The 21445-nt window shown below is 43.3% G+C and overlaps 1 protein-coding gene across 9 annotated transcripts in view; it reads right to left on the bottom strand.

The window, feature by feature from the left end:
* Positions 1–2694: 2694 nt before the first annotated feature.
* The window catches only part of MYO5A (myosin VA), a 223219-nt gene continuing 204468 nt past the window's right edge, over positions 2695–21445 (bottom strand). For 6 of the 9 annotated variants that reach the window (XM_033190085.1, XM_033190088.1, XM_033190086.1 and 3 more), the window contains 6 exons: positions 19300–19389; positions 17514–17664; positions 13453–13735; positions 11101–11275; positions 9544–9624; positions 2695–9272 (listed from right to left, as the gene is read on the bottom strand). In XM_033190085.1, the coding sequence (XP_033045976.1) occupies positions 9120–9272; positions 9544–9624; positions 11101–11275; positions 13453–13735; positions 17514–17664; positions 19300–19389 (933 nt within the window). In that variant the 3' untranslated portion in view covers positions 2695–9119. The remainder of the gene's footprint in view (positions 9273–9543; positions 9625–11100; positions 11276–13452; positions 13736–17513; positions 17665–19299; positions 19390–21445) is intronic. The other 3 variants (XM_033190089.1, XM_033190090.1, XM_033190093.1) reach the window with 2 other exon arrangements.

The following is a 21445-nucleotide window of genomic DNA, read 5'->3' as shown; positions in this document are numbered from 1 at the left end:
GCACAATCTCTGCTTACTGCAAGCTCCGCCTCCCAGGTTCATGCCATTCTGCTGCCTCAGTCACCCAAGTAGCTGGGACTACAGGCGCCCGCCACTACGCCCGGCTAATTTTTTGTATTACTTAGTAGAGACGGGGTTTCACTGTGTTAGCCAGGATGGTCTCAATCTCCTGACCTTGTGATCCGCCCACCTCAGCCTCCCAAAGTGCTGGGATTACAGGTGTGAGCCACCACACCCCGCCCAACCAAGCATAATTTTTTAGTACTTGACCACATTCTTACCTTCTTGGCATTCATTTCTCTAGGCTGAATTGTCTCAGGATTTTCAAACCATTCTTATGTGTAGTATCCTTGTCCTTCAATTATCTCTTTTATTCTCTTCTGAACCTCTTATATTCCCTTGCATTTTGTTTGAAACCCAATGACCAGAACTGCCCATAGCTGGCCAACATGGTGCTAACAAGCCCTGTATGGCAGGTTTTATTTCTCTCCTTTTGAATAATGTCCATCATATTTTGGTTTCAGCAGCAAGGTGATGAATGTGAACAAATCACATGTCTTCCCAGGTCCCTTTCTGGGGTGGTAAATGTGATTTCAAAATTCTTCTGTTGTGTAACATTTTGCTTACTTCTCTGTGCACTTATGCCGACTGCTAAGACCCAGGAACCCACCCAGCAGCTCCACACTTTCACATGCATGGCACATTCCCAGTGCTGCATGCGATTCGTGTCCCTTTCTTTCCCATTCAAGAAAAGCATTACTGTAGACATGCATTGCTTTCATTTCCTCTGCTAACTATACCCTGTTTTTCCTCTGGTGAACTCCCACTACCACCTAATCAATCCTGTGTTTTCTGTGAATGATCCAATTTCTAGTTTCAGTAGGGGGTATGTCAGGCTAGGACAGTCAGAGCACTCCACTCCTCTGTACACAGTGATTATTCGGAGGATGGAGGTAGAACTCAAGCCAATGAGACTCCATCCTGAAATGTCTTACTGAGAATTACTGAAGGCAGAGCCATAGAATGAAGCCAAACACTACTGAGGGCTATCTTTGTCACTTGGGGGAGAACATGACTAAGAATGAAGCCAAAAGTAAGGAAAGAAAAGGAGAGATCCCTGATGTCAATGTTTGGGCACCTGGATATATCTCTGAACTTTAGTTCTGTTACGTAATACATTTCCTTCTTGGTTGGGTCAGTTTGAGTTTGATTTTTGTCATATGCCCCAGAAAGAATCATAATGATCATACCAAAATGCAACTGGATGAGAGTGATTTTATTATGGGGAAATAATCTTGACTTGGTTCCAATTAATTTAGAAAAAGAAACTGTTGGCTGAGCGCGGTGGCTCACACCTGTAATCCTGGCACTTTGGGGAGCCGAGGTGGGCGGATCACGAGGTCAAGAGATCGAGATCATCCTGGCCAATATGGTGAAACCCCATCTCTACTAAAAATACAAAAATTAGCTGGGCGTGGTGGCGCGTGCCTGTAGCAGCTACTCGGGAGGCTGCGGCAGAATCACTTGAACCCAGGAGGCGGAGAGTGCAGTGAGCTGAGATCATGCCACTCTACTCCAGGGTGGTGACAGAGCAAGATTTTGTCTCAAAAAAAAAAAAGAAGAAAAGAAAAACTGTTTGCAAATTTTGACATTTTATTACTTGTAACATACTGGTGTTCTGCTGTGGTTCATGGGGCCAGTGATTGAATTTAATCTGGAAGCTGATATATTTCAAGGGCCTGTTGCAGTGCTCAGAAAAGTACTTAATAAATGAATTGAATGAATGTGTCATGGAAGTAGGAAGTGTCTACACGAAAACCATGTACAGTCATACAGTCATGTATTACTAACAAAGGGGATATGCCCTGAGAAATGCATCATTAGGCAATTTCATCATTCTGCAAATATCAGTGTTCTTACACAAACCTAGATGGTATAGCCTACTATACACCCTGGTTATATGGTATATAGCCTGTTGCTCCCAGGTTAGAAACCTGTATAGCCCATTACTGTACCGCAAATTGCAGGCAATGGTAAGTACCTGTTTTTCTAAACATAGAAAAGATAACAGTAAAAATACAGTATTATAAACTTATGGGACCACTGTCATATATGCGGTCCATCATTGACCCAAAATGTTATGTGGTACATGATGATATTAATTTCTTCTTACCATCAATAAGTATGAGACTAATTCCATCATCACAGGTCTGAATAACTGCTCTGTTTCCTTACTCAAAAAAGCACATCTGCATACTTCTTTGATCTATGTCCTATGCCAAAAAATGTCTACTCTCCCACTATATTAAAAGTAGAACTTTTGACATAAATGACAGCCTCCACCTTTTGAAAGTCTAAGTAGATTATGTATATCAAATTCCCCTTGGTTATGTCTATTTCTCTGTCAGAGAATTCCAACATATTGAGGCATGACTTTCCCTTGAAGAAAAGACACTACCTTTTCCTCAGCTGTTTCTGTTTGCTTAAGTGTTTGGCAGTTCTCTTCTTTATCATATATATTACTAGGTTGTCCAGTATAGGAGGGGAACTCATCAACTTTTAAATTTCCAAGACTTCTTAGAATATTCTCATGGGGAGAGATTGTATTTACATTCACCAGTCTTCAGGAAAACAACTTGTTTTGTTGTTTTAAAATGTGCAGTGGAGTTATTTATAAGACACTGACAAAAACTCTTTATATCCATATCTTTATTTAAACAAGTTTCTATAATAGCTAGGAGAATACAGCATTAATGACACACATTTACTAAGCACAACATTGGACAACTACAAATTTAGAGCATAAATGTAATTCTGATATTGTTTTGGTTTTTATCTTAGCACTAGGTGATATCTAGTGAAAACCCATGTTTCAAAGGCTTTTTTGATATGAGATGAATTATTAACTTATTTTTAAAAATTGCACGTGAGATATGCCAGAATGGGTTCTAGAGTCTAGAGTTAGTTGATAATGCCTTTCATGGTCTCAGTATTTCTGCTTCCTTTTTAATGGGTAAATGTTTCACCTAAGAACTCTCAAAAAATTGTATCAAAATTTTCTATGCAGATCAAAGTAGAATTCCTTTTCCAGACCCAACAAGGAAAAATATTTGAAACGCAATGTTCAATTTCATTTTAGTTAAAAGGCATGTCCATTTCATAGTCAATTAATGAACTTAGTAATTAAAATACAATATGTTAAATGGCATGAACTCATTTCTGCGTAACACTGTTAGAACAATTTGAATTTCCCAAAGACACAAAAAAGTCAATTTTACTGCAGGATCCCACAAAAATACATAACTAGGAATCATAAATTACAACATATATATCCACATTTAAAGAAAAAATTCACCATTTGTTGGGAAAAATAATGGCTCAAATGATTTAGGGAGCCTGAAATGTGGGCTAAAATTTTATAACACAGTAACAATAAGATTTGAAACTGCTGACTCTGAAAAATGCATAAAAATATACTGACCCGCCAAGCACTGAATTATATATACCAGTTTCAACTAAAAAACAACATTTTTTCTTTCAAATATTTCAAGCATTACAATACTGAGGAAATGTTAGTCATATGAATCCAATAACATCCATTAAGTTAAGCTAATGAATATTTTAGATAGACCAAATTACAAATAAAAAAAGTATAAAAAGCATTTTGGGAGATATTTTACATAGTATTTTTCAGTTCCTGATCTATTGAGAAATCTACTGTAATTCAGGTTGGTTTATTTAATTTAGGGTAATACAACAGAACAGAACTTATAGAATGCTTTCCTGTTTTTACTCAACCTTTTATAGTACAGGGTTCTTAAAAAATTTTGAAAAGAATGTCCACAAAAAGTTTGAGTTATACCCTTTACCTTTAGTAACAAAAGGTTAGTAGAAAGCAAGACATTTAAGTATTACCAAGAATCTAACTTATCTCCATAATTTCTTTCACATATTCATCTGCTTACTTGTGGCACGCAGTCCCACTAACTCAGAAGCGTTCTCTCAGCTGGCCTCTCACTGGCTCGGAGGCTGTCGCTGCCCCACAGTTCCAGTTCCCATTTGGAAAGGAAAGAGGGAGTGCAGGGGAAGGAGGGTCATGCAGGGCCACACCCAGTCCAAACTCTCACAAAACCTTGCGAAACAGGGCAAGATATCCCTTCCAGGCAAGACATCCTTTACAGAAGAAAAGTTCTGGAGAACTTAAGGCAGCTCTAGAAGGGAAGGGAGCAAGGGTTAAGGCGGCCCTCACAGCGCAGCCTGAGAACAAATTACAATGCACTCATCCATGAACACAGGTGACAGCAATACAGAGCCTCTTCAATGTGCATGCACATGGCACCCCTCCTAGCACCCGTCAACACCCGCGGCATGCACACACTGCAGCGCCCACACACACACTGGCTTGTATATGGCCTGCCCAGTGACAGCTCTCAGAAGGTACCCGGTGGCTTGGGCTCCCCTGTGCTGAGGACCTAAATTGGGAAGGTGGCCTATAGCTGCAGGCCTGTCCAGGCTGCACAGCTCACCTGGTGGCTCCAATAGGGACTCTGATGGGTGTGTGGAGAGTAACTTTCCTCTTAATTTCAGAGAGCCTTTTGCTGCTTCCTGTCTTTTTGGTTGAGACAGTCTGCTACCAATTAATGCCCAAACAGAATATTGCACCCTCCCAGAGAGCACTGATTCATGACAAAAGTCAAGCCTAGTTATAGCAAGTAACTATGACAAAAAAGAAAACCACCTGGCGCTGAGCACTTGGTCTCCTTAAAACAAGTAACTTGGTACTCAGCATTTGGTCCGTTCTCACATGCCAGCTGCCAACTCTGACAAAAAAGCACCCCTTGCTGGCCAGGGGCATTCCACATGTACCAGGAGGGGCAGCACGTGACCTCACGACTTTTTAAAGTCTCCTGCCTCACAGGTGCCCACACCACCACTGCTCCGTATGGGAAAGCAGGACAGCCAGAGGGCTGTGCGACATCAGGCAAGTCACTGCCCCATCTCTATTCCCAAGCTATTATCGGCAAATGATTGTAGAAGCAACCCCATCCACCGTCCATGCTGCTGTGAGGATGAAACGAGGTAACAGAGAAAAGCGCTGCAGGAAAGCATATCTGGACCCAGGTACTGTTTCTGCATTACTTCAACAGGATGCCCTAGTTTTGGCTCTGTTTTATCATAAGCAGCTGACATTACCCAGAGGATCCTTGACTATGCCTGCTAAGGAACTCTATGAATTAGTGATGTGTGTGTGTGTGTGTGTGTGTGTGTGTGTAAGAGAGAGAGAGCGCATTGTGTGAGGACTTCTCAGGATGGTGGCAGGTGCTCATTTTCCTAGGGTTACCAGGAAAGTAATTTCTCACAACAATCACTACACTGAAATTATAATAATATAGTATTTTCATAGCCTCCCCTAGCATGTAGCTGTAACCTTACTAACATATTTGATCTATATTCCACGTAATTACTCACCCAGAAAGAGCCAACTATCAGCTATCCATGGAAATGAAGAAATAACACAGCAACTCATCCAAACTGACAATAATCCCCAAATCTCCTATCAGTTGGCTTTGGAATATGTTTTTGTGCTTCTGCACCTGATGAAAGAAGCATCGGATACGTGGAAATTTTTTTAAACTTCCAAAGGAATTAGAAGCTACACTTTGTGGATTTTATCCCATATTTATCTCCCCTTCTTTTAGAGTTACTCTTGGGCAGATCAAAGCCTTAACCTGAGGAAAAGCTGCAAGAAGGGAAGTTACTTTTAATTTTTCAGCTTCAAGTTGTAAGGGTGTGAGGTGAGTCTGTATGTAGTAAAGTGAATGGGGAGGGGATTATTGAGATAAAGAACTGCTGTGACTTTTAAGATCTCTTCCTTTGAATTCCCATTGTGTGTCACAGAGGAATTAAGAAAAAGTCAATGACTGATCTTCTGAAGGAATGTATTGCAGAGAAGCAAGAACAACAAGACCAGTGCAAAGACTGGGCTGATGGTAAGCACCAGGAAGGCCAGCAGGGGCAACTGAGGACTGACTCCATCCACCTGCCGTCAGTGCACAAACAACAGGCAACAGGATGGACTATTAAGTTGAGGGAAGGGGAAGAGTGAATGTGTAGGGGAAAGGGTGGCAGGGTGTGTCTGAAGTTGGGTGAGAAAGTGTGGCTGACAGAGAGAAAGAACCTCAGAGGGAAAGCAATCCTCAAACTGGCCCAAAGATCCCCATAGTCGGCAGAATCTTCTCTTACCTTCAGTAAAATGGTATACAGAGTCATTTACTGGACCTTGGGGTTCCCTGGTTACAAGATATTCTTGTGAACGACTAAAAAATCTCCAGGCCACCATGAGAGGTTAATTCAGACCCTCAGCCGGGGCTCTAGGTAGGCCTGGCAGGAAGCTGGAGCCCTGGAGTAGCAGAACCTTTGTGCCACCATCACTGAACAGGAGAAACCAGCAGGGGCAGCTGTGGGAGCTCTGGCTCCAGCACTTGACAGGAGAAAGACAGGAGAAGGGAGAGAAAAGCTCAGACCATAGCCTTTCTTTCATGACGCTTCAGTACATGAGCTGTCTGCAGTGAAAAAAAGGGCTGCATGGCAGTGAGAGCTACAGCGTGACCTGGAAGACCTGAGAAGATTCAGGGTGCACGTGAGTCGTGCTACACAGGATGAAGCTGGGGGAGGTCTGGGAGATTTCCAGGGCTGAGGTGGACAGCCTGTACCACGGTTGCATTTTCTTAGCAAGTCCCCAACTTACAGCCTATTGGATGCTGTTAGATTCTGACACATTCGGTACAAACCAAATGGCTGTGACTAAATTGTGCATTGAAAACCGCATTGACAACCAGGAAAAACTGGGAGAATCTGATGCAATTGGTAGTGTTTCTGGTTGATATTGTAAATAAATAATGTATTCAAACTGAATAAAGCAGTATATGATGTAATAAAAATTAAACTAATTATAATACAAATATAGTAGGACCTTCTAAAAGCATGTACATAAATCATGTACATTTAGGAAAGGTTACGGTCACAAACTTGTGATTTTACATTTGATTAATCCTAAGGAATTGACAGGCACTACACACTGGTCTTTCCATCAAAGAATGAACTTACTGAATAACTGCAGCTTTTTTTCTCTAGAATCTAAGGGCTGAGGAGAGAGAATTTTAAACGTGGAAGGGACGTTAAGAATCAGTGTCCAATTCTCTTATTTTATAAAAAAGGAACTTGAGGCCCACGTAAATTAACAGACAGTATTCATCTTTTAATAACAATCTTTATCACTGATATGAAGCTGTTTGACTTCCATAAATATTGCACATATTTTAATAAGATTTGTCATTTTTATAGACCATCTAACAGTTAAATGATATAATCTATTATTGTAATTCAGAACCAGAGTTTCTAATGAAAACTAATAATTTGCTTTTCTGCAACCTGAAGGATTTATTGTATAAGATTCCTAAGAAAAATGGTGAATATGTTTAACTAGAATTTCAGAATGACAACTTACAGAATCTGGGTTTTAATGAACCAAATCCTCTGTAAAATTCAACAATCCTCTATTTCTTATATAAGTCTTCTTAAAGTATTTCTAATATGATGTTTTTAAAAGTATCTAGTGGCATCTGAGAACACTTATAGAAGTTGCAAAGCCTTAAAAACTGAATCATAATGAAATATTTATTATATACCTTCTTTTGCATAATCAAAGTTTCAAGACCTGAATCATGAATATTCTGACAATCTTTTCTAGATAGTGAGTAAGATTAATTCTTTTTTTTTTTCCAAGGCAGTGTCTCTCTCTGTCACCCAGGCTGGAGTGCAGTGGTTCAATCTCATTGCAATCTCCACCTCCCAGGTTCAATCGATTCTCGTGCCTCAGCCTCCCAAGTAGCTGAGATTACAGGCATGTGCCACCACGCCCGGCTAATTTTTGTATTTTTAGTAGAGACAGGGTTTCACCACGTTGGCCAGGCTGGTCTCAAACTCCCGACCTCAAGTGATCCGCCCACCTTAGCCTCCCAAAGTGCTGGGATTACAGGCATGAGCCACCACACCCAGCAGAGATTAATTCTTAATAAATTAAGGAGAGAGAAAACTTGTCAGGGTTGAAAATATGCACTGAAGGAATCAGATCTGGTAATTAAAAATAAGTCACTTCACAGAACACTGTACCCTGATGCAATATCCACCCAGAGAAATTTAATGAGCACATCAGTGTAATACATCCTGAATAAATAATGACGTCAACAATAGCCACTTTGTCTAATCCTACCCCTAAATGTCAAGCATTTTGTCATATTACTACATGACTTTCCAGTGTCTGCTACTTGTGCAGGTGAATCTGTAGGTATTTGCATATAATCCAGTTAAAACCGTGATCTGATTGAATTGTAAACAGAGTTGATAAGAGAAACTTATTGTTGTAGTGCCTAATAAGAATATCACTTACATTTTAAGAAGACAGTATGTAGCAGCAATTAAAAATGCTCAGTATAGTACAAATGGACATCTATACTATTTAGCAAACCAACATTCCTTTAATATCTCTATATAATAGTGACACAAATGAGGAATTACTTTACATATTGCCAGTTTATTTCTTTGAACCAGTTTGACAATATCAACATAATTGATTCCTAAAACTGATATGATATGTACTCAATGGAGACTTTTCTTTCCATTCTCCTGTTTAGTGCAGAGGAGGTTCTTTGGTGCCTTCCTAACAACAGCTCATCTATGGAAGTTATGCTTTTTATACCATTCAAACGCAGTGCTAAGGATTTAAAATAAATGCTGCCAGCCGAAGACACATTTTTCTCCTCCTTCCCTTCCTCGCTCCCTCCCTCCCTTCCTTCCTTCCATCATTCTCCGGTATGTAAACTCAGGGTACCTAGTTGGTTAAGGATGAGTGTTGCTATAAAGATAACACAGCACAAAAGAGCCTATCTTTGTTTCCAAAGTAATGAAAGTATTCTAGGGAGATTTCCAGTTAATGACTGCTCATTTGGGAGATAATCAGTACTTTCTCTTTAAAAATGTATTTTCAGTAGCTCACTGGAAATAATGGGTTCTTATTTCAGGCAAGAAATGTATTGTCAATGTTTGCCTGGGCATCACTTTCAGACTCGTGAAATGAAGCCCAGGCCGAGGCTGGCTGGAATCTGGATGGTTTCTAGCGCGAGGGAAGATGGGTTGAAAGGAAAGGTGACAGGAAAGATGTGTTTAGCATCCATGAGCAGCTGGGGAGAGTCTTTCCTGTCTCGTAAACGCATCTGAGAAGATTAAGAAAAAAAATTAACAGAGCATCAGTTCCTTGAATCTAAAATACTTTTTTCTAATAAAATTTCTACCCTCAAATTCTCAACTAATGAAGAACGTTTACCTTTGTTTTAAACTCACTTCATTTTCCCAATAAACTATTATCAAAAAAGTGAGTCCATTGTAAAATAAGATAATAAAAGATAACATATTATCCTTCAATAAATCACAAAATGTCCATTCAAAAGACTGTGCTGGTGAATCAAAGAAGATGGGAGCTCTTACCTGTATAGTACGAATGAATGACACAGAGACTCTTTCTTCAAACTCATTAACAGGAGTATACAAATTCAACACTTTCACAATCTGTGAGAAATGAAATTATCAAAGTTTTTGGCATATTATCAAATACACACTGGGTACCTATAATCTGGAAAATTAAAAGGATCTGTGCATACAGATTTTAGTTCTACTCAGTGGTGGGCTGGGACCAGAAGGAAGGAGGAGCTGGTCTGCACATTTACCTTTGTTATTTGAATTTTTACAGGAGAATATATCAATGTAATGTTTGTGTAATATTGTAAGAAGCCGTGTACATTTAGAAGAATATTCAAACAGCACAAGAAAATAAAACATGAAAAATAAATGTCCGCACTCCCATCCTTCCAGTCTCCCAAAGTGGCAACTGTTAACCAAGGGTGGCCAGGCTGGTCTTGAACTCCTGACCTCAGGTGATCTGCCTGCCTCGGCCTCCTAAAGTGCTGGGATTACAGGTGTGAGCCACCATGCCCAGCCTACTGATTTTTTCTGTCACCCAGGCTGGAGTGCAGTGGCGCGATCTTGGCTCACTGCAACCTCCGTCTCCTAGGTTCCAGCGATTCTCCTGCCTCAGCCTCCTGAGTAGCTGGGATAACAGGTACCTGCCACCATGCCTAGCTAATTTTTGTATTTTTAGTAGACACGGGGTTTCACCATGTTGGTCAGGCTGGTCTTGAACTTTTTTATTGTATTGGGCAAAACTGAAAATTTCATGTTATAGGACATATGATGAACATTAAGAAAGTCTAAGACTTAACACAGAAAATAACTGGGCAAAAAGAAAATTGGGCATGTTCTTGCCTGTGCCTTGCTTCATGCTATCACTATCATCCTCAAATGCCCTTCTCATTCTCTTAATTCCTTAAATTCAATGCCCAGATTAATAGGACCTTCCCTGAATACAGTTATCTCCCCTCAGCACTTCCTTTAGACATCTTACTATAGAATTTGCTAGAACCTCTACGGTAGTTGGATACGACTCTGTCTGCCCTACTAAACTGTAAGCTCCTAGAAGGCAGGAATTTTTCCTTATTTGTTGAAGCATCTTCCCCAGCAATAAATATGGTGCCTTGAGATGGAGGCTCAATTAGTCATCTGTTGAATTGAAGTAACAAGAATTATCTGTCTCTAAAAACAAAGTCATTATTTGATACTCCATTCAATTATCAAATAATATAGAAAGCTATTTTATGGAATATAAGCTGCCTAGATTGTATACTCCATGAGGGCAGAGGCTTTGTTTTGCCTTTGGGTGCATCCCAGTGCCTTCAATGTTATATAGAACACTGTCAGCACTCAATAAATATTGGCTGAATATAAAATATATTTAACTATAATTAGCACTGAAATGTATTAATTTCTGGCAAAATCTCCTTGCTTTAAGATCGGCACAGGTATATATCTTCTTGGACACAGATGAAGTCAGCTCAGAAATATAAGCAATAAATAGGAGACTTCTTTACTTCCCTAAAGATCATCTTTGATGAATGTTAAATTATTTCATAACAGGGAAAGTTGCTCTACCTGGGCAGTAGTTAAAGCATTGCACATAGAACAAATGGCTTCTGCATCATCATCTGTTTTCTTTTTCACTTGCAAAAGTTGAGCAGCCTGAATGAGAGGTTCCAGGGTTTCTTTAGCCCCACTGTTCATCAGATTCTTGTCACGCAGCCATTCTTCAAGTTGACTGACATTGTACCTATGCAAAAAAATAAAAAAAGAGAGAGATACAGAGAATGCAAATTTGCTGAATGTTGTCAAAAATGTCTTAATTTTTTTTGTGTGGCCTTGTCAGGATTTATGTAAAAATGACAGGCAGTATTTTTGTTCAATTTTCTTAAATCTCATCAGCTGTGCTTAAAAATTTATTATAGTCATGAGGATTATAATCATCATTATATAAGATTAAATGACAAGATAATGTAATTCTCTTTAATGGAAGATGGAAGTGAAGACATTATGGCAAAAGTTATTAGACTTGCTAATAAACAAAATAGAATACATAATGTAACTCTGTCTTTATTGGTGGGCTGGCCAGAAAACACTTTGTGGCTTCTCTTACAATTTCAGAGCTGGGTTACTGTTGCAGGGTGAGACTTGATAATCCTTGAAGTACTCTCTCTTAAAACAAACTTCAAATCACATAACTGAATAACCAGAAGCCCCACATATACCCGTGCTCAAGCCTTAAGGGAAGAGCCTAGGAGATGAAGATGGTGGCCTGAGAAAGTTCCAGGATGAAGGGAGAGAGAGGCAAGGGAGGGCCACTGGAAGAGACAAGGACTCCAAATGGGGACAGAGACAAACTACAAAGACACTGAGGTTTCACGAAGCAGCCAACCAAGTGGCAGCGGTCTGAAGACTGAGGTCAATGGACACACAAACAGCACTTAGCACCCAGGCAAATAGGGGCCAGCATAATATTGCCACAGGCAGCTCCACATTTCCATGCAGAGAAATACGTTCCACTATCTGAGAGGAAAGCATTATTGTCTTAAAATTCACTACAATTCAGTGTGAGTCAGGATGGAAAATTTGAAAATAACGCTAAGAGTTCCTGAGATTGAGTAACCACTAAGACTTTGATAGGAGAAATCATTTTTCCTTCCTCTTGGTGAATATTCTAGCTGTTTTAAAATAAAAATGTGTGTCCCGGCATGGTGGCTCACACCTGTAATCCCAGCATTTTGGGAGGCCGAGGCAGGTGGATCACCTGAGGTCAGGAGTTCGAGACCATCCTGACCAACATGGTGAAACCCCGTCTCTACTAAAAATACAAAAATTAGCCGGGCGTGGTGGCACATGCCTGTAATCCCAGTTACTTGGGAGACTGAGGCAGGAGAATTGCTTGAACCCGGGAGGCAGAGGGTGCAGTGAGCCAAGATCATGCCATTGTACTCCAGCCTGGGCAACAAAGAGCGAAACTCCATCTCAAAAAAATAAAAAATAAAAAATTTGTAAAAAAAATTATGTTACAATAATGAGGTTATGCTGAGTAGTGGGCATAAAATTAAGTGTAGCTTTTCTTAAAATATAGGGGGGGGGATATTGTAAGAATTAGTAACAGAAAAAGATCTATTAGACCTGTTCTTGTTGTCGTAGGTACAAAAAGGTATTTTTCCAAAAATATATTTCTAAAAGCAATCAAACATTAGAAATATTCATTATTATAATTTAATAATTTCTTATTGTATAATTAAAACACACACATAAGGAGAGGAAGCAGCTATCTCATCTTTGTGTATGTTTGCATCATCTCTTCACTCCCCCAAATAAGAAAGCCTCACAGTGGAGTAGGGTTTCCTATCAAGAATGTGAAGAACCCTTTGGCAGGGTACAAACAGGGAGCAATAATGAGATGTGGGCCGGGCGCGGTGGCTCAAGCCTGTAATCCCAGCACTTTGGGAGGCCGAGACGGGTGGATCACGAGGTCAGGAGATCGAGACCATCCTGGTCTACACGGTGAAACCCCGTCTCTACTAAAAATACAAAAAAAAAAAAAAAAAAAACTAGCCAGGCGAGATGGCGGGCGCCTGTAGTCCCAGCTACTCGGGAGGCTGAGGCAGGAGAATGGCGTAAACCCAGGAGGCAGAGCTTGCAGTGAGCCGAGATCGCGCCACTGCACTCCAGCCTGGGCGACAGAGCTAGACTCCGTCTCAAAAAAATATATATATATATATAATAATAATAATGAGATGTGGAGAAATCCAGCCAGGCAAGGGAAAGTGGCTCCGTGCCAGTTTCTCCCTTGCCGCTTGGCCGCATGGCATCAGACATGAGATGCAGGGACTGAAAACAAGCCATCAGCTCTCCACAACCCTGGCAGGCCAGCTGGGCAGCAAAAAGAGACTGTCGCAGGTGTTGGTGTTTGCTCACCTGATCTGCATGCCTTTACTCCAGGAGCACATGTCCTTCCGCAGGAGTAGGTTGTTCAGGGTGATGGCCCCCACGATGTAGAACATCTGCTTGACCACCTGCTTGATCAGTTCAGGGTCCATGCCGTGCTGACACATAACTGAGTGGAAGGAGTTGAGCTGCCGGAGGATGGAGTCCAGTGTGTAGGTGCCCTCATCGGCAATACTGGAGGTTCGCTTTCTCAACCCTGTGGGCTTCACCCCGGACACGCCCTGAATCGTTTCATGTTCCAGCATGCCTGAGACTGCAGGAGTATTTCAATTATTAGAGGAGAAGATGTGGAAGGAAACCTTTCATGTGCACACATCCATGTGCACAAACACACACACATTCAACTTAGGAAAATTAGCTGGGCGCAGTGGCTCACACCTGTAATCCCAGCACTTTGGGAGGCTGCTGAGGTGGGTGGATCACTGGAGGCCAGGAGTTCAAGACCAGCCTGGCCATCATAAGGAAACCTCATATCTACTAAAAACACAAAAATTAGCCAGATGTGGTAGCGTGTGCCTGTAATCCCAGTTACTCAGGAGGCTGAGGAAGGACAATCACTTGAACCTGGGAGGCAAAGCGTGCAGTGAACTGAGATTGCACCTCTGGGCTCCAGTCTGGGTGACAGAGCAAGACTCCATCTCAAAAAAAAAAAAAAGAAGGAAGGAAGGAGGGAGGGAAGGAGGGAGGGAGGGAGGGAGGGAAGGAAGGCAGGAAGGAGGGAGGAGGGAGGGAGGAAGGAAGGCAGGAAGGAGGGAGGGAGGGAGGAAGGCAGGCAGGAAGGAGGGAGGAGGGAGGGAGGGAAGGCAGGCAGGAAGGAGGGAGGGAGGGAGGGAGGGAAGCAGGAAGGAAGGAGGGAGGGAGGGAGGGAGGAAGGCAGGAAGGAGGGAGGGAGGGAGGAAGGCAGGAAGGAAGGAGGAGGGAGGGAGGGAGGGAAGGCAGGAAGGAAGGAGGGAGGGAGGGAGGGAGGGAAGGCAGGAAGGAAGGAGGGAGGGAGGGGGGAGGGAAGGCAGGAAGGAAGGAGGGAGGGAGGGAGGCAGGAAGGAAGGAGGGAGGGAGGGAGGGAAGGCAGGAAGGAAGGAGGGAGGGAGGGAGGGAGGAAGGCAGGAAGGAAGGAGGGAGGGAGGGAGGAGGGAAGGCAGGAAGGAAGGAGGAAGGAGGGAGGGAGGGAAGGCAGGAAGGAAGGAGGGAGGAGGGAGGGAAGGCAGGAAGGAAGGAGGAGGAGGGAGGAGGGAGGGAGGAGGAAGGAGGGAGGGGAAGGCGGAAGGAAGGAGGGAGGGAGGGAGGGAAGGCAGGAAGGAGGGAGGGAGGGAGGGAGGGAAGGCAGGAGGAGGGGGGAGGGAGGGAAGGCAGGAGGAGGGAGGGAGGGAGGGAGGGAAGGCAGGAAGGAGGGAGGGAGGGAGAGGGAGGGAGGGAGGCAGGAGGGAGGGAGGGAGGGAAGGAGGGAGGGAGGAGGCAGGAAGGAGGGAGGGAGGGAGGGAGGCAGGAGGAGGGAGGGAGGGAGGGAGGGAGGCAGGAGGGAGGGAGGGAGGGAGAGGGAGGGAAGGCAGGAGGGAGGGAGGGAGGGAGGGAAGGCAGGAGGGAGGGGGGAGGGAGGGAAGGCAGGAGGGAGGGAGGGAGGGAGGGAGGGAAGGCAGGAGGGAGGGAGGGAGGGAAGGCAGGAGGGAGGGAGGAGGGAAGGCAGGAAGGAGGGAGGGAGGGAGGGAGGGAAGGCAGGAAGGAGGGAGGGAGGGAGGGAAGGCAGGAAGGAGGGAGGGAGGGAGGGAGGGAAGGCAGGAGGAGGGAGGGAGGGAGGGAGGGAAGGCAGGAAGGAGGGAGGGAGGGAGGGAGGGAAGGCAGGAAGGAGGGAGGGAGGGAGGGAAGGCAGGAAGGAGGGAGGGAGGGAGGGAAGGCAGGAAGGAGGGAGGGAGGGAGGGAAGGCAGGAAGGAGGGAGGGAGGGAGGGAGGGAGGGAAGGTAGGAGGGAGGGAGGGAGGGAGGGAAGGCACGAAGGAGGGAGGGAGGGAGGGTAGGAAGGAAAGCAGGAAGGAGGGAGGGAGGGAGGGAAAGAAGGAAGGCAGGAAGGAGGAAGGGAGGGAAGGAAGGAAGGAAGAAAAGAAGGAAGGAAAATGATCTGGGTGCCAAAATACAGGGAAAAGGAACTTCACTACAAAAGGGCTTCTGGATTTTAAACTTTACTGAAGGAATAATTCTTAAATGCAAAAATTTACTATGAATTTAAGTAAACTTAACGATGTCTTTTCTAAAATAAGAAGAGTAAGAAGCAGTAGCCTTGTGATAGCACAAGTGTGTATGTCTTGGGTGGGCTTTTGAGAGTGGTTGGTAGCAGTTAGGGTTAAGATAAGCATTCTCCATGTTATCTGAGCCTCAGAGGCAAAAACAGTAAGAAAGGCAGGGCACTGACAATCATCTTGGAGAAGACATGGTAGAGGGGAGTGGTATGGGGCTGGAGAGCTGCGCCCTTCCTTATTCTGGGCTTCCCACAATAGCAGTGGGCCCTTGGGCTGACCTCCGTCTCCCAGGATTCGTCTTCTCATCTGTGGCCTGGCTGCTTCCCTGTTGTGCTCTCTTAGCATTTGGCTTATGCCTCCCCTAGGATGTTTCTGAGGAGTCCACTCCCTGTGAGTCCCTTGAGAGCAAAGGCCACGTCTGGTTCATCTTGCTATTTAATTGTGCTAAACATAGATTCCCTAGAACCGGCACGTTTGTTGTTGCTGTTAAATGACTGGGAGATAGGAGTAGGGATTTAGATTGGGGCTTCTTTGAGGTGAACTTTTTTTTTTTTTTTGAGACGGAGTCTCGCTCTGTTGCCCAGTCTGGAGTGCAGTGGCAGGATCTCAGCTCACTGCAAGCTCTGCCTCCCGGGTTTACGCCATTCTCCTGCCTCAGCCTCCTGAGTAGCTGGGACTACAGGCACCCGCCACCTCGCCCGGCTAGTTTTTTGTATTTTTTAGTAGAGACGGAGTTTCACCGTGTTAGACAGGACAGTCTCGATCTCCTGACGTCGTGATCCGCCCGTCTCGGCCTCCCAAAGTGCTGGGATTACAGGCTTGAGCCACCGTACCTGGTCGAGGTGAACTTCTTATTCAGCCAATAGAAACAGGCAAAGCAATAGAAAAATTGGCTGAAGCTGACCTTCTTGGTATCTGTGTTACCTCCTATATTTTCGCCGACCTAGGGTGCTTTACTGACTTTTTAAGGGACATCTGAAGAAAACATTGCCATCTCCCATGGCTTCCTCAGCTTTTGATGTCTCAAATAGCTAATTAACTGTGGCCTATGAAAGCAAAGGAAACACTATGAGCCCACAGAAGGGAAATGAAGAAGTTGTGGAAACATGGAAAATGCATGGATGGGGAAAGAAAGTACAGCTGGAAGTAGCCTTAAGAGCCTGCGGATGGGCTGGGCGCAGTGGCTCGCATCTGTAATCCCAGCACTTTGGGAGGCTGAGGTGGGTGGCTCACAAGGTCAGGAGATCGAGACCATCCTGGCTAACACAGTGAAACCCCATCTCTACTAAAAATGCAAAAAATTAGCCAGGCGTGGTGGCGGGTGCCTATAGTCCCAGCTACTCGGGAGGCTGAGGCAGGAGAATGGCGTGAACCCGGGAGGCAGAGCTTGCAGTGAGCTGAGATCATGCCACTGCACTCCAGCCTGGGTGACAGAGCCAGACTCCATCTCAAAAAAAAAAAGAGATGCTGCTGATAATTTGCCAGAAGATAACAGTGTTTGGTAACTTAAAACAATTTTTTAAAATTCAATGCATTAAACTGAATTTAAACATTAAATATTAGGGAAGGAAACCAGAAACTACTGTTTCAGTCTTGTGGAAGTAGTGATTTTGATGCATCCCAGTTAACTATGGCTGGGTTTCTGGGATTCCTCAGCTAATTTTAGCCCTATTTTAGCCCTGTATCTTACTACTTTATGCTCCCCAAACGAATCGCTGCCCTGAAACATGTGCCACTGGAGGCTACTTATTGATGGGCACAGATGATAGGCAGGCTGCAATGCCCAGCGGGGCCCTGGCCTTACCAATCATTGGCTGAAGGATGTTCTCTAACACCCGCACGAGCTGCTGGTAGATCTGAATGGCCAGGTCACTCAGCACCTGCCGATACTCAGCCAGGTCAAAATTGGTGAGGCAGTGTTCATTCTGGCGAGATGTGTTGTGCTTCATAAAGCCCTAGAGTCATAATGCAAAGTTAATGAAACACGTGAAGTAACCTGTCTCTTCAGTTTAACTATCTCCGATTTGATCAGCATCTTCATGCTCTTTTCTGCTCTGTCCAAGGAGCTTCCCCACTAAAATGCCAGGACTGACATTCTGAAATGCTGATGTGTGTTTGTTCGCTTCCATCATACCCCCCTCCACTTCTTACTAGATTTTCAATAATACCTAAACTTGGCAACCTAGCATTTAAGTCTTCCCAACAGCAATGGCAATGAAACAAGTTGGAGGAACTTAACTAAAAAAAAAAAAAAAATAAAAATGTGTTTCACTTCTGAAACAGCAGGCTTACTGTCAAACACTAAATTATCTAGAGGGCTAATCTCTTAACTTCAGTTCATTATAGTCCTGTTCTTAAAAACTACACCCAAAGGACATATATAATCTTGAAATAGACCAATTTCTACAGAGACTGCTGAATACATACAAAAAGTTCCCTTTACTCTATTTCGTGGTACCCACACCATGGTTTTCAGTCAGAGGTTAGAAGGGAATCTTTGGTGGTATCTGTTAAAATGGAACTGAATGGGCGGCCCTTTTTCCAGTCACTTTGCAGTTTAACACGTTGCTTGCCTGACGCTACCTGATAAAGGCAAGTGCTTACTTTGAGGATTCTCCACACAGCCAAGCATCTGCCTCCTTACCACCTACTTAATGACTGGTCCAAAAGTGGGGACTGACAGGATGCAGTCAACAACCCCTCAGGGGGATTCTGGTCTGTTGGCCCCGTCTTCTCAGGGACCGGGCCTTGCTCATCTCTGTGTTTCCCACCATCTGCCAGGACAGGCCTGGGTCTTGGGGTGCTCGGGAAATGCTGCTGGGCACCTTCTCTGCTGCCCTCCTGGCAAAGGGATGGGAGGCATGGAGGGCAGTTGGTTAGGGTCATGGGCCCTCAACGGTGCCAGATCCAGGATCCCAGCTCTGCTCCTTGTGGCCAAGAGGACTTGGGCACATCAATGAGCCCCGGTGAGCCTTGGCTTCCTCATCTGTAAAAGTGGGCTATAATTCCTACCTCGCAGAGATGCTGTAAGAATTAATGATCATAAATAACACCATGTATAATAAGTGCTGTCTGACAGATACTAAGCAGCCCTTAATGGTCATTATTAACATTCTACATAGTTTTGAAATATTTGAAGTCTATCAAACAACTAATGAACACATCCCTACAAACAAAAACAATAGAGATTTTTTTGGACAAATTGAAAGACATGATCTTTGATCACCTTTTAAGGTATTGTGGCAAGCCAAAATTGATTAGTTTCTTTAAATAGTTCACTATTCTGATACTAGCTCTTGAAATGCCCACTAAAACATACTGACAAAAAGTTTCACTTCTGGTAACTATTCACTGACCAATGGTCATTTTATTTTTCTCTATGCTTTCTCATAATGTGAAGAAGAAACTATCATTTTCCAAATCACTGTTTCATAGATAGTGAACATCGAACAAAGCAATGAACTTCCAAGCCACCTATGAATTTGGGTTTCTAAATAAAGAAATGGTTAAACATTTTGTGCTTTTAAATTTTTCCTTAAAAAGGTCAGAGAAAGTATAGCATGCTGGTTTTGTAATCAAGGTTTTCTCACCTCTTCTCCACTGTACTGCTTCAAGCAGTGCAAAAATCGGCATGTGTTAGAGAGCCAGAAGGAGACGGTTTCAAAATCATCACCTCTTTTCTGAAAGAGAGAATAATTCTAAATTTGCCTTTTCCTTAGGGAAATAACCTAAAAAAAATTGAACAGATACCAAAAGACCCATTTCTTTCAGTTACCATTATAAACAATTATAAAAATAGATCACATTATTGTAAAGTCTTATGTCATTGCTAGCAGAATGTCAGCCACCAGGTTCATTAGTTGTTGCTTTGCTTACTATTCACTTTTTTGGCATAGAAAATTAAACTGATGTGAATTTAGCTGTTTCTTTAAGCAGAAAAAAATTCACCCAGCCGGGCACGGTGGCGCACACCTGTAATCCCAGCACTTTGGGAGGCCGAGGCGGGTGGATCACCTGAGGTCAGGAGTTCGAGACCAGCCTGGCCAACATGGCGAAACCCCATCTCTATCAAAAATACAAAAATTAGCTGGGCATGGTGGCACATGCCTGTAATCCCAGCTACTTGGGAAGCTGAGGTAGAAGAATCACTTAAGTCCAGGAGGCGGAGATTGCAGTGCGCCAGGATTGTGCCACTGCACTCCAGCCTAGAGACAGAACAAGACTCTATCTCAAAAAAAAAAAAAAATTCACCCAGCCACCACTGACCCAAACTCATGTCCGCCTTGGGGTTAATGATGGGAATCAGAACTAAAAGCAGAAAGAGGAATAACTAATATTGTGATAGAGAATTTGAAGCACTTAAACCCAGGCTAGATTAAAATTCTTGTCAAGGGTAAGACAAAATTTCTGAGCTGTGAATCCAGAGATGACATGGAGGAAGTCCTGCGCTGAGCAGTACAGTCAGGGGAAAGCTGGTTGGCTCTTCACCAGGACTGGGCCACCGTGGCAGGAAGAAGAGAGACTCATTGTGCCTGAAAAAGCTGTCAGGGCTGGGAATACTTCCCAGGAGCTGCATGGCAGACATACTTGGAAGGACCATGCATTTGTCAACTAAACCATTTGGATGAACTAATCCCAGTTTGTATATGGGAAGTCACAGAAATATCAATGTTTGCCTACACTTTTTCTCAGAAAACCTTGCAAAGGAAAACCAGAATAGTTTACCTAGGACAGGTGCCTAGCATTAAATGGTCTTAGAAGCTCATTTTTTTTTGCAGGAAATCAATATATTCCAGTAACTCTACTATCATATGACAACAAAACCCAGGTTCTTAGAATCTGTATGAGAGTATCTGCCTTTGGTTTCTTGGTAGCGGCTTTATGCAGTGAAAGTGCACAGGATCTATCATGGGGAAAGATGGGTTTCTCATCTTTTTTTTACATAAATAAAATCACCTTTTTAAGAAAGTACAAAGCACCCTTGAATTTTGTAGAATACTCCCCTAAAAAGACTTTTAAGAAAAAAAATCCTAGAGGATATCAAACCTAACTAAGTCTTTTCAGCAGAGACAGAATTACTGCACTCAGGTCCTGACTTTACCACTAAGTAAATATCCAAAAGACCTAGCTATGTAGTCTTCCAATGTCAGAGGACTGTGAATAAAATAAATAAAATAATAAATTATTTACTGCCAGTAAATACAATTTTATTACATTCCCAAACACAGAAAATCATTCTATAGTTTAAGTGCAGATTTGACTAAAAATAACTCTGCCTCTTCCAAAAATCTGGATTACAACTGTTCCTAGAGGAGGCTCTGGGCTAAGCTGACAAAGGCAATGAATGCAGATTGGGAAAATGTGCTGGTCACTGTCAGGCTATGGGAGAGCGTCACTAAAGCACCAATCTAGACTGTCTTCACTGACGTCTACACAAATCAAATTGCAGAGATCCTCAGAATAGACCCAGCTGGATGTAACGGCACCTATACTAAACAGTTACCAGATAAAGGTGATTAAAACCTAAGGAGAAACTTCATTCTAGAAATAATCCAGTATCTGTTTTCATTAGTGGGCTCCAGCCTTTGCTAACCCCTTTTTTTTTTTTGGAGACAGAGATTCACTCTGTCTGTCACCCAGGCTGGAATGTAGTGGTGTGATCATGGTTCACTGCAGCATTGACCTCACAGGCTTGAGCGATCCTCCTACCTCAGCTTCCCAAGTAGCTGGGACTGA

Source organism: Trachypithecus francoisi, unplaced genomic scaffold (genome assembly GCF_009764315.1).
Source record: "Trachypithecus francoisi isolate TF-2019V2 unplaced genomic scaffold, Tfra_2.0 Lachesis_group3, whole genome shotgun sequence".
Lineage (NCBI taxonomy): Eukaryota > Metazoa > Chordata > Mammalia > Primates > Cercopithecidae > Trachypithecus > Trachypithecus francoisi.
The sequence above is the reverse complement of the archived record's forward strand: the minus strand, read 5'-3'. Positions and strand labels throughout refer to the sequence as shown.